The sequence below is a fragment of the Heterodontus francisci genome, chromosome 1 (assembly GCF_036365525.1).
Source record: "Heterodontus francisci isolate sHetFra1 chromosome 1, sHetFra1.hap1, whole genome shotgun sequence".
NCBI lineage: Eukaryota > Metazoa > Chordata > Chondrichthyes > Heterodontiformes > Heterodontidae > Heterodontus > Heterodontus francisci.
The window spans coordinates 26,945,785-26,959,604 of NC_090371.1; the positions used below are offsets into that span (position 1 = coordinate 26,945,785).

The 13,820-nt window shown below is 40.2% G+C and overlaps 1 protein-coding gene across 1 annotated transcript in view; it reads right to left on the reverse strand.

Annotated features, from left to right (window-relative positions):
- Positions 1 to 1,859: 1,859 nt before the first annotated feature.
- The window catches only part of LOC137368595 (fatty acid-binding protein 1, liver-like), a 29,147-nt gene continuing 17,186 nt past the window's right edge, over positions 1,860 to 13,820 (reverse strand). The window contains exons 2-5 of the mRNA XM_068028744.1: positions 8,813 to 8,933; positions 7,599 to 7,771; positions 7,342 to 7,434; positions 1,860 to 1,937 (exon numbers count right to left, since the gene is read on the reverse strand). Of these exons, the coding sequence (XP_067884845.1) occupies positions 1,860 to 1,937; positions 7,342 to 7,434; positions 7,599 to 7,771; positions 8,813 to 8,879 (411 nt within the window). The 5' untranslated portion in view covers positions 8,880 to 8,933. The remainder of the gene's footprint in view (positions 1,938 to 7,341; positions 7,435 to 7,598; positions 7,772 to 8,812; positions 8,934 to 13,820) is intronic.

Genomic DNA, 13,820 nt, shown 5'->3' on the forward strand with positions numbered 1-13,820 from the left:
CTGGTAGCAGTATTTGCCATCTACAAAAGATGCACTGCAGCAATTCACCAAGGCTTCTTCAACAGCACCTCCTAAGTGCTTGACTTCTACCACCTAAAAAAAAGGACAGGGCAGCTGATGCATGCTACCACCAGTTGCAGGTTCCCTCCAAGCCACATGCCATTCTGGCTTGGAACTATATCACATTCCTTCACTGTCGCTGGGTCAAAGTCCTGGAACTCCCTTCCTAACAGCACTGTGGGTATACCTACACCCCAAAGACTACAGCAGTTCAAGGTGGCAGCTCACCACCTTCTCAACAGCAATTAGGTATGAGAAATAAATTCTAGCCTAGCCAATGACACCCACATCCCATGGAGTCAGAAAGGAGCAGCCAGAGAAGGGGAGGTTCATAAAAAGCTAGTCAAACTAGAGTCTGAGTCAGAGAGGAGCAGTTAGGGAAAAAAATAGATCAGAGTGATGTCACATTCAACAGTGCAAACCACTGTGGTGAGTATACAGGTAAGCTTTTAAATTTAAAATGAAATCAAATAAGAGCAAGACTTATATACTGAAAACCAAAGACCAGTCAGAAATCTAAAAACAGATTAAAATCTAATTAAATAAGATGCAGGGCCAGATGATGTGTTGTACCAGCATGTGGGAGCTGGTGGACCCCCTTAGAAAGTGTCTAACTTGAAGAAAAAGCAGAGACATCTGGGGGACAGATACACAAATCACAAAGTAGCAACACGTTAATAAGGCATTCTTCTTTGGCCTCCTTGTCAAGAGACAACGGGCAAGTGCCTAGAGGTGTGGTCAGTAGTTTGTGAAGCAGCAGAATAAGGCATTAATAAAAAAAAAAAATTGAAAAAAGCACTGGTTCTAGATTCTCCCACAACCACCCAGTCAAGACCCCTCAGGATCTTGTATGTTACAAATAAAGTCACCTCTTACTCAAACTCCAGTATATACAAGCCTAGAATGTCCAAACTTTCTTAAAGGCAACCTGCCCATTCCAGGTATTAGTCTAGTAAACCTTCTCTGAACAGCTTTCAACACATTTACATCCTTCCTTAAATGAGACCAATACTGCACACTAGATGTGGTCTTAATGTTCTGTAGAACAGAAGCAGAGCCTCCCTATTTTTGTTTTCAATGTCCCTCACATCCCATTAAACTTTGCTAATTACTTGCTGTACCTGCTTGTTAACCTTGCTATTCATGCACCAGGACACCCAAATGCCTCTGCAATCCTATTTAGATAATGGGCTTCTGCCAAAATGGACAATTCCATTTTGCCCCCACATCCTTCATTTGCTAGCTCTCTGCCCACTCAACTTAATCCTTTTGTAGCCTCATGTCTTCTACAATTTACTCTCCTACCCATTTTTGTGAACATATTCATTTGAAATGTTGAATTTTAATTAAAATCCAAAATTACCATTGCCTCAGCCCTCCAGACCCCAAACTATCTACCCCTGATTTTTTTTTTATTGAAAATAATCCCACCATTAGTCACTGCCTTGGCCCCAAGCTGTGGAATTCCTTCCCTAAACTAGTTTTCACTTTTCTCCTTTAAGACACTCCTTGAAAACATGTCTTTGCTATCTGCTCTAATATTTCATGTGGCTTGGTGTCAAATTGTTGCTCCATAGGAGATTTAAATGGCACTATTAATAAGCTGAATACAGTTTAGTACCAATGAAAGCTTTTATAGCACTAAAAGCCCACTCAATATAAAAACAATGCTGGAAATACTCAGGCCTGGCAGAATCAGTAGAAAGATTATACATGTATATTATATACAGCAATTAGATTAGTAGAGATCAATCATACCACAGATTAGTGCACAAATTTTATTTTCAGAATTAAGTGAACTACAATTGGTCTTCAGTAGCAGGCTCTTCAACTTTTTTACTTATTTGCTTATAAACAACGTTTCCAAAAGTTATTGTCTGAAAGAGAAGACAAGCTGAAAGTTAAACCACAAGATATATTGGAGCAAAGTAATCTAATTGTACTTGATAATTCAGGCTTCAAACATCAAAATGCACTGTATAACAGGCACAAGGCCCTCACCACCTCATTCTGGATAGTGTTCCAAAAAAGTTGGAACAGGACAGTTCATATGTACACCTGTAAATTAAGTTACTGGGAGCAAGTAAAATTTACAAGGACACTTCTTTCTCCTTGCCCCCCCAGTGACGCGGTCCAACTACATTGTAAATTTTACATTTCCATCACAGGAGGTCAGAGCATGGTGTCTGCCTTGAAACTAAAAAAGCTATTCAGTGTAACTCCATTTTCCAGCTCCATTTGTAACCTTTAGGTTGACATAAGTGCACACTTTTTTTTTTTTAAAAACAGGATGAGGATTGCTCTGCTTCTACCACCTTTTTGGGTAGAAAGTTCGAGGTTCCACCACCCTCAATTTCTCAAATACTTCTGGCAGTTATTTTGAATCCATATCAAATAGTTAATCATTAAGGGAAAGATTCTTCCTAGGCATCAACTTAATCTCCTCAATTCTTAAAACTGATGACTCTCCAGCTTATCCAATCTTTTTCAATAGCTAAAATTCTTCATTCCTTGCAACATCCTTAAATCTATACTTTAGTCCTTTCTGTAATGCAAATAGAATGGTATGCAGTTCCCTAGCTGCAATCTAGTGCCCAGTTCTAGCATAACCTCCCTGCTCAATCTACCTCAGCCAATAGGAAAGGATCCCATACATCTTAACCACCTCATCTACTGCCACCTTCAGCAATTTGTGAATATGCACCCCATGTCCTTTTAAACTTGAGTCCTACAATGTGTATTCCCTTGCCTGGTTTGTCCTTCCCCAAATGAATTACCTCACTTCTCTGGATTCAATTCCCTTTAGCCACTTCTGACCAATCCATGGATATCTTCATGCAGTCTACAGCTTCAACCACAATTTTGTGCCATCTGCAACTTCTTAAATGCAGAGGGAAATCAAGTCTACATCATTGATGCATACCACAAAAAGCAAGGGATTAAGTAAATCCTGCAAGAACCCAATGGATACAACCTTAACCTTTTGACCATTATCCTGGATTTCCTGCCACTGCACACAACTTCCTTTAGCTTTTATTTATTTAAAAAGTCTGCCTTGTGGGACCTGTTCAAAAGCCTTGCTACTGCTCATTTCCCCTAAAAAAAAAAAGGGGTCAGCTGGACATGACATTCCCTTAACAAATCCATGCTTTTCTAAATGAAAAGCATAGCCCCTCAACTTAAATTCCCCCTGCACTCTGCCTACTGAAGGAGGCTGGCCTGTATTACTATTCCTCCTTTTTAAAGACAGGTACATTAGTAGTCCTCTGGCACCACACTTTAACCAGTTTCCCTTCCTCTCTGGTTATGAGTCTCCACTATATATTCACCACTTGCTGCTCTTAGCCTAGGATAAATCAGATTAAGATTTATGTACTTACAAAGATACTAAACTCCTTACTATTTCTACTTTATCCAGTCTAATAGTTCACTCAAGATCTCAATTATTCCCTTTAGTGAAGGCAGGCAAAGAACTATGGTCATGACTTCTGCTTCCACATGTTACTTTTACATCTCCAAAAGATGTTACACAATCTTGCTTTTCCTTGCAAATACCTGCACTTTGCACTCCTTTAGTCTTTCTGCAGTTTTGAGTTGACAAGCTTCCTTTTTGCACAATCATATTCTATGCATCTGGAATGGCAAATCTTGATTTGGAAGCCCCACCCTTTTTCTTCCATCCTAGTTAATTAGGGTAATTGAAATACAAAAATAGGGCACTAGTAGGGTATTAACTTGCAATTTGCCCACACACTTTTCTACCCCCATCTCACACTGATGGGAGAGGTGTTGATAGTATACTCCCAGTAGTTTGATTGCTTTTTTCTCCAGTTCAACACAAGCTCAATTAATGATCCTTCTAGTGCATCATTTCTCCACACAGTTGCCATTCTTGCCCTTTAAGCCATGTTTTAGTAATAACTGAAAATTTCTAGTGTCTGTGCCCACAGATCAGCCTTATTCTCGAGATTCCTTATAGAACAAAATGGGGGACTTCAATGTTCACCAAGAGTGGCTCGGTAGCACCACTACTGACCGAGTCCTAAAGAGCATAGCTGCTAGACTGGGTCTGTATCAGGTGGTGAGGGAACCAAGAGGGAAAAACATACTTGACCTTGTCCTCACCAATCTGCCTGCCACAGATGCTTCTGTCCATGACAGTATTGGTAGGAGTGACCACTGCAAGTCCTTGTTGAAACGAAGTTCCGCCTTCACATTGAGGATACCATCCATTGTGTTGTGTGGCACTATCACTGTGCCAAATGGGAAAGATTGCAAACAGATCCAGCAATGCAAAACTGGGCATCCATGAGGCACTGTGGGCCATCAGCAGCAGAATTGTACTCCACCACAATCTGTAATCTCATGGCCCAGCATATTCCCCACTCTACCATTACCATCAAACCAGGAGACCAACCCTGGTTCAAAGAAGAGTGTAGGAGGGCATGCCTCAATGAAGTGACAACCTGGTGAAGCTACAACACAGGACAATCTGCATGCCAAACTGCTTAAGCAGCATGTGATAGACAGAGCTAAGCAATCACATAACCAACAGATCAGATATAAGCTCTGCAGTCCTGCCACATCCAGCTGTGAATGGTGGTGGACAATTAAACAACTAACTGGAGGAGGTGGCTCCACAAATATCCCCATCCTCAATGATGGGGAGCCCAGCACATCAGGGCAAAAGATAAGACTGAAGCATTTGCAACAATCTTCAGCCAGAAGTGCCGAGTTGATGATCCATCTCAGCCTCCTAAAGTCCCCAGCATCACAGATGCCAGACTTGAGCCAATTCGATTCACTCCGCATGATATCAAGAAATGACTGAAGGCACTGGATAGTGCAAAAGCTATGGGCCCTGACAATATTCTGGCAATAGTACTGAAGGCCTGTGCTACAGAACTTGCCACACCCCCAGCCAAGCTGTTCCAGTACAGCTATAATACTGGCATCTACCCTGCAATATGGAAAATTGCCTGTACACAAAAAGCAAGACAAGTCCAACCTGGCCAATTACCACCCCATGAGCCTACTCTCAAATCAGGAAAGTGATGGAAATTGTCATTAACAGCATCATCAAGCAGCACTTGCTTAGCAATAACCTGCTCAGTGACTCAGTTGGGGTTCCGCCAGGGCCACTCCACTCCTGACCTCATCACAGCCTTGGTTCAAACATGGACAAAAGAGCTGAACTCAAGAGGTGAGGAGAGTGACTGCCCTTGACATCAAGGCAGCATTTGACAATATGGCATCAAGGAGCCCTAGCAAAACTGAGGTCATGGGAATCAGGGGAAAACCCTCCACTGGCTGGTGTCATACCTAGGACAAAGGAAGATGGCTGTGGTTGTTGGAGGTCAATCATCTGAGCTCCAGGACATCACTGCATGAGTTCAAGGTAGTGTCCTAGGCCCAACCATCTTCAGCCAATTCATCAATGACCTACCTTCAATCATAAGGTCAGAAGTGGGGATGTTCGCACAATGTTCAGCACCATTAGTGACTCCTCAGATACTGAAGCAGTCAGTCAGTGTAGAAATGCAGAAAGACCTGGACAATATCCAGGCTTGGGCTGAGAAGTGGCAAGTAACATTCACACCACACAAGTGCAAGGCAATGACCATCTCCAACGAGAGAATCTAATCATCTCCTCTTGACATTCAATGGCATTACCATTGCTAAATCCCCCACGATCAACATCTTAAGGGCTACCATTGACTAGAAACTGAACTGGACCAGCCACAAATATTATGGCTACAAGAGCAGGTCAGAGGCAGGGAATCATGAGGCGAGTAACTCATCTCCCGACTCCCCAAAGCCTGTCCACCATCTACAAGGCACAAGTCAGGAGTGTGATGGAATACTCTCCACCTGCCTGGATGGGTGCAGCTCCAACAACATTCAAGAAGCTCAACACCATCCAGGACAAAGCAGCCTGCTTGATTGGCACACCATCTACAAACATTCACTCCCTCCACCACCGACAGTGGCAGCAGTGTACACCATCTACAAGATGCACTGCAGCAATGCACCAAGGCTCCTTAGACAGCACCTTCCAAACCCACGACCTCTACCAACTAGAAGGACAAGGGCAGCAAATACATGGGAACACCACCACCTGCAAGTTCCCCTCCAAGTCACACACCACCCTGACTTGGAACTATATCGCCATTCCTTCACTGTCACTGGGTCAAAATCCTGGAACTCCCTTCCTAACAGCACTGTGGGTGTACCGACCCCAAATGGACTGCAGTGGTTCAAGAAGGCAGCTCACCATCACCTCCTCAAGGTGAATTAGGGATGGGCAATAAATGCTGGCCTGGCCAGCGACACCCTCATCCCCGAATGAATTTTTAAAAGTTTACCCTTTGCCTTATACACTCACTAGTTTACTGCCTTCCATTTCCAGCTTTGCTTCTCCCTTCTGAATGTAGACTTCACCCTGTGCCCCATCCCCCCCCTGCCAAGTAGGTTTAAACTTCTGTGATGTTGGTCCCACCCCTGCAGAGGTGAAAATATTCTGGCTGTACAGTTCCCACCTGCCCTAAAACATGCCCCAAGTACACCTGCCTGGTTCTCATCTATTCCCTCTCTGCTACATGCAGAGGCTGCACAGTGGCCATTTCCTGAAGTGCACTATCCACCCAGCTCAGCCTTGAAGATGCAATACAGTGACACTAGCTTCTGCTTAACTTCAGAAACCCAAACTCAAGCCCACCAGACAATAAACTTCCTGCACATTGTGGTCGTCTGGGCTGAGTAGTCTGTAGTTCCCCACATAGAACAGGATGGACCTATTGGGACTTCGGTGGCCTATCTCAAACCTATGACCACCACTGAGAAGGACAAGGCAACAGAAATAGTGTAACCATGCAATCAAGCACTCAGTCAAAGAGCATCTTTATTTGGGACTAGCTGTTCCTTCATGGTTAATGGAACAAAATCCTGGATCTCCTGACCAATGGTTCAAGACAGGTCATCTACAAGGGAAACAAATGTTGACACCTCTGATACATACATCCAGAAGAACAAATCCATTTCTTCTCAGAAAACTAGAATTTTCTACCCAATGCAAGGTGCATGTAGCTGCTTCCTTGTTAGTTTCTGGTACATTGTCTCCAAAAAAGGCATCACTATTTTCATTAAAATGGAATTTATCCAGTTGTGGTTTACCCATGTGCTTTTAAATCAAGTTAGTCATGGTCATAATTAAACAATTGCTTGCTATGTCTGGCACAATGATACTTAAAAATAGCTGTTGGAATATTAATTGAAACTTACATTAGTCAGCAGATCCCCATTGAATTCTGCAATAGAAGTAAAGTCTTTTGCATTAACCACTAGTTTATTTTCTCCCTCTAGGTTCATTATGGCCTATGCAAATAAAAAACCATGGCAAAGTCAAATACATTGAAAGCAGAGGTTCAGGATAGTTATTCCTTGTACATGCAAGTTATACCTGAAATAGTTAAAAGATTACAAATAAAATAGTCAATTTTTGCTGTCTTACTCAATACACAAGCTCTTGGTTAACTTACCTTGACCTTCTCTCCTGCAGGAGTTTGCACATGTGTCTCTTGTCCAAGGGTAAAGTTATTGACTAGCACTTGATCACCAGTTTGGATAGCAATTATGAAGTCTTCTCCATTTTGGACAATTTTAGTAACTCTCTTAAGGTCTTTGATTTTTTCAATCATGTCATCTGGGACTCCTGTAAAAGTGCAAGATTGCAGGAGGTACCACATAGCTCAGGTGGGTTATTGGCTTTAAGTGCCCAAATTACAAATTCAACAAGAATTTAGGTAAAGTTGACGAGCAAGAGCACAAAGTCCAGAACGAAGGGGCAGGACATTAAATTAAAGCTAGGCTGTTGGGCTGATGTTAGTAAGCACTTGCACAAAAGAACTGTAAAAAGCTGGGGTGGGGGTGTCAACTGAAAATTTAAATTTCGAGATTGATAGATGTTAGGCAAAGGTATTAAGGGATATGAAACCAAGGCAGGCATATTGAGTCAAGATATAGACAGATATCAGTGTCATTCAATTATATCATGGCTTAACAGGCTAGAGGGGTTGAGTGGCTTATTCGTATACTTTCTTGCAGTTTACTGATCAGCTCAAGTCCCAAGCATCCAATTTAAAATATCATGGAGGACAGATGCCAGAGCTGGGAAACTTTAGTGATGGAGACACTAGAGCAGATGGTCAGAAAAAAAAAAAGCAGCCATATTGGACACCCAAAGCATATGGAGAAAAAAAAAGTTAGCTACACTGATCAGTGAGTTGGTAATGGAGTGCATATCTTTGGTTAAATTTTGCTTTTAATCTTTTAACATTTAAAAAAAAGAGAAAATTGGTTTTAAAACAGTGCTTGGGGGTGGGGGGGGGGGGGGGGGGTAGAGAGAGCAGGATTAATTGGATAGCTTTACCAATTGGGTTAAACAGGCTGTGCTGTATCATTATGATTTTAACTGTTAGTGTCCCATCTGAAAAAAGTATGGTAGAAACAGAATCCATAGTGACTTTTATAAACAAAGGCCAAACAGATAGTGTGCATCAGGCCAATTTTCCCCAGTGCTGCAAAATGTACACAATAGATTTGCAATAGTCACATCAGAATTATTGTTAGAGTTGCAATATAGTTCATTAATTTACACAAGTTTACAATTGTTCTCCTGGGACATAGTGAAAGTTGAGTTCATCAAGCCCAATATTTTGACATGCTATAGTCATGTAATTGATCTTCAGCTTACCCAGAGCTTTCATAAATAGTTCAAAATTTTCTTGGCTCTGGAGTTCATACTGTCCACTGAAATCCATTATAGTGGTTCAGCATTCAAGAGAATTAGGGTTTACTTTGTACAGATCCTTTACCTGGAGACAAAAAACAATCTTTTAATCAAATCAATACAGACTATCCCAGCTTTAGGTGAAGTACTCATTGAACAATTTAAAATATATACAGATTAGGAGCATTGAATAGGTTACCAAACCAACCATACTAGTATGTTGGTGGAGCTACATTTGGCACATCAGTAAGTAAAAGGACCAGAGGTGATTCCACAGTCCAAACACTAAATTCCTAAAAAATAAAATCCACCCAATTTTGAAATATTGAGTCAGTACAAAGCTAATCAAGCCTACATGGATTGTGGACCTGCCCTCTAAACTAATTTTGAAACAATGCAATTGCAAACATTGAGGTTTCAATGAACTATTTGCCAAACAAGGCACTTATTGCTGGAGGAAAGTAATCTTGGGCATTTACTCTATGGGTCAGATGTCTTGAGCTAGGCAAGAGTTTTATTGCATTGCCTCCAATGCCTGGATATCCTTGCTGTAAAACCAAGGGTTATTCAAAGAATTCCAGGTGTGATTAACCAGAAGGATTAAGCACTGGTAAATACAGGCCAAGATCTAACTAAAATATCATTCCTTATTGTGGTCACATTCTGTACTGCAGCATGTACATAAGTAATCTAGCAGTACCTCTCAACTGTAGAGGGGTTTTTGTTTACGGTTCCCTTTTAGCTTCACGTGGCACCAGTAAAGTTATAAATACTATTTCTCAGTAGTCAACCCATTAGCCAAGTTCCTTTGTATTTGGGTCTGTTATTATTTGGCCCTCAAAAAAAAAAAAACCATGCAAAGTTGGTGCAGTGCACTGTAATTAATGGCTGTGGGAGTTAATTACACATTGTACTAGTTTTTATAAATTTGGCCCATCACAGCCACTGATCTTGTCAAAGTTATTTCCCTGAAATTCTATAAATTTAAGACATCCCACCCATAAAAACTAAAAATTACTTCAAATATTGTAAGAAGTGATTTAATCAACTTCTTAGGATTCTAATACTTTCCCCAAGACAATGAGCTGTTATTAGTCAATTTAATGACATGTCCATTTCATAATGAAAAAGGTGGCATTCTTATCCTCAAGAGAGAGAGAGAGACATTTCTAATGACTTAATAATGGCAAGTACATCTACTTTAGTGGCCACTAATACCCACACAAGCACAGATGTGAAAGTGACTAATTGAGGGCCTGGAACAAGCTTCGTTTAAAATGAAATGGAAAAAAAACCACAAGCTATAACTTGATTCGTTCAAAGTTTCCCAATTCATAATGGGCAATCCAATTTAAGTGCCAAGGATAACATATGGTGCTTTTAAATACTAAAACATACCAATGTGTAAAGACAATTTACCTTACCAGCAGCTTATTTGTTATAACATTGCATTACAAGACACAAATAAGCAAGACAAGTATTAATTCAACAGATCTTTCAACTATACTAGAGAAATTCAGGGTTAGTTTAACCATTATCTAGTTAACAGTTACTAAAACTACAACTTCAACAATTAATTACAGTTAGATAGGGTCTGAAGATGGAGATTCATTTCAACATACTAGGGAAAGACCTTTCTTCCCCTGCATTCTTAAAAGCAGTACTTACTCAGAATGAATCTCACTCATGTGACTCAAAGAATTAAGTAACATTTCACTCCATAAATAGGAGACCAAAATGGTAACAGTTTACTGATACAATCCATAAAAAAAAAAACCAGTACCATCTACCTGAATATTACTATATTAGTCAAAGACTGACTACCAAGCTACATGAATAGCCTTTATACTATGCCAAAAGCAGCATAAAGTTAAGTCCTATAATTACACAATTCTTATCAAAGTATAAGAAGTTTGTCTAACAAGAAAGTTTTCCTTTATGAACGCAACTTCATTCCAAGTAGTCTTAGGTTTTCTCGACAGCAATTTTCAGCTTTCTTGTTACCACCCTACCCAAATCATTTAGAAATGTATTGAGAATTTATAGTAATCAAAATTATTCCCTACAAAAGAAAAACTACATGAACTTATTGCCCAGCTTAAGCTAGTTCCAACCAACAAACCACAATCAACTATGGAGGACCAGAAATGCAGAAAAGCCCCTTTATCACATAGAAAGGAAAATGAACTTAAACACTGCAAACAAGATTTAGGTAAAATCTTTTAACTAATACCTTTAAAAAAAAAACACTAGATAGATTAGTAAAAAGTAACCGAAAGGGACAATTTATGGGATCTTCATCTGGGCAGCCTGGTGGAATTCAGGAGAAAATAAGGGCCTGTTAATTGAAATCATGATATTTCCAGAGGAATTCAGAGAAGGATGCCAGTGTTTTACCACAACAATCAAGTCTGGTTAAACTTCAATTAAAAAATCAATTGATAAATGATTCTACAGAAAACAAAAGGTTTACCCTATCAAAACTCTACTCAATTGTCAACTCTACTTCATACCTGTCCTATTTTACACTAAAGTGGTGAATAGTAGCACCACCAGGGCAACAAAAGCACCACTAAGGAAAGAGTTGATACTAATAAAGACTACACCCTAACTAAATGAAAAATGAGTACCAACAATAAACATTACATTGCAATTTTGATATTAAGGTCAGTGAAGCTACAGTTGTCCTGTGGTGCCCATTAGCTATGGCTGTATTTGACAGTTATCCCCTCATACTATAAAGATTTCAACATGGGCAAGTAGGCTGAGAGATCATCCTTGGAAATTTTGTGCATTATGGACTTATGTATAGTTAGTTTTATCAAAGCAGATCTACCAATACATCTTCTGTACCGACTCCTGCTCCTAATTTGTATGTTCGTATGTACCATTCAGCCTATCTACTGAGTGATCAAAGATAACCTGGTTGAGGACAAATGTGTACAGAAATTCAGAATGAAGTATACATGCCAATTAATGGTTATAGTTATTTTGTCCAGTACATAGTCTTCTATTTTTACAGTCTCCTATACAAGGCGCCATTCCCAACTCTGAAAGAGTACAAAAGGACTGCTGTTGCACAGGAGGGCACTGGGCTCTTAGGTATGCCACAGGTGGAATTGTCCTCTCTCTAGGTGATCAGATTAATTGGTTATAGTCAACAGGAGGAAAGATTGGGAAGGCCTAATCTGCAGAAAAATGCAAGACTGCACTAAGATTGTGATTAACTGAACTGCCACATTAATCATAGAATCAAAGAAAGGTTACAGCACAGTATCCGCGCTGGCTCTTTGCAAGAGCAACTCACTTAGTCCCACTCCCTGCCTTTTTCCCATAGCCCTTTGCTTTTCAACCTAGTTCCCCAAGGGCATGAATGTGCCACACAAAACTGCCACTAGCGTGGCATTAAACTGGCAGTCTCACCAGAAACGGCCACAATACGTATGTGACCAATGGAAATATGCAAGAGGTAATGTGTCCTTCGACGTATTGTTGTTATTAATAAATGTCAGGAGATAGGTTATCCAAATCTTCAACATTCACAGATAGATGGCTCATAAAAGCACAGGAAGGGAGTAGACCATTCAGCCACTTCAGGCCTGCCCTGCCATTCAACTAAATGATGGCTGATCTGTACCTCAACTCCATTTACCTGCCTTAGCTCTGTATTCCTTGATACTGTTACTGAACACAATCTGTCCATCTCAGTCAGAAAGCTCCAATTGTCCATCCGTTTTCAGCTACAACACTGACTTTCACTTGCAATGCAACATATATCAATAGGTTGCCAGTTCTGATGAAAGGTCACAGACCTGAAACGTTAACTCTGCTTCTCTCTCCACAGATGATGCCAGATCTGCTGAGTATTTCCAGCACTTACTTTTTTTAATTTCAGATTTCCAGCATCTTCAGGATTTTGAATTTATTATATCAATAGGCCCTCCCTTTAAAGCATTAGGGCTTGACTGTTGACCCAGTCAGTGATACAGACCAGAATGATTTGTGGATTGTCTCTTCTGAGCTAGCTGCTCTAAAATAAGGAAGCAGTTTATAATAAAAAATCTTAGCATGCGACCATTGCCAGGAAGGCTGGTGTTTATTGCCCATCAGTAAAATTTTGACACAACTGAGTAACTTGCTAGGCCACATCAGAGGGCAGTTAAGAGCCAAACACATTGGTGTGGTTCTGGAGTCTAGGCCAGGTAGGAAAGCAGATTTCCTTCCTTAAAGTAATTATGAACCAATTGCATTTCATTGACAATTTACAGAATTTTTAAACTGAATGTAAACTCTCAAACTGCCATGGTGCGATTTTGCCTCACATTTTCTGGATTATTTGTTCAGGCCTCTATAATTGGACTCAATTTTTTGACACTATAATGGGACTCATTTTCCTAGGGCTGGGGAAGAGAATTAATAAAACACAGGTGATTGTTGTAATTTTTATTGAGAAACAAAGGGACGGGCCAAAGCTCATTGTGCAAAAACCCCCCGGAAAATTTGAAAAGAGAAGATAGAATAAATAAGAAAGTAATGATTCACTCGTTGGTTTTAAAAACCTGAGACTTGTATGAGGGTGACATTGAGGCACGTAAGGAATTGTACAGTTTTAAGAAAAGAAATGAATCAGATTAGGAGACCCTGTTCAACCTTAATTTCAACTCAAGTGGGATGGTATGGTTAAGAAACAAATGAAGGATGAAAGGAGATCAGGGAAAACACCACAACTCATTTTTTTTTGAATGTACAAGCTATGCTGTTCAAATCACAATGTATCGTTTTTCATGAAAATTTAATTATATTTAGCTTTGCAGATCACACCCAAATGAGCATAATGCCTATTCTATACAGCTGAACATCTGAACCAGAAGAGGCATCTGCAACCTTGCAAGATTCCGCTGGTATCTTGGCCAATGTTTATGCTTCAATGAACAGTGCTAAAGCAGATTAACTGGTCATTTGTCTTGTTTCA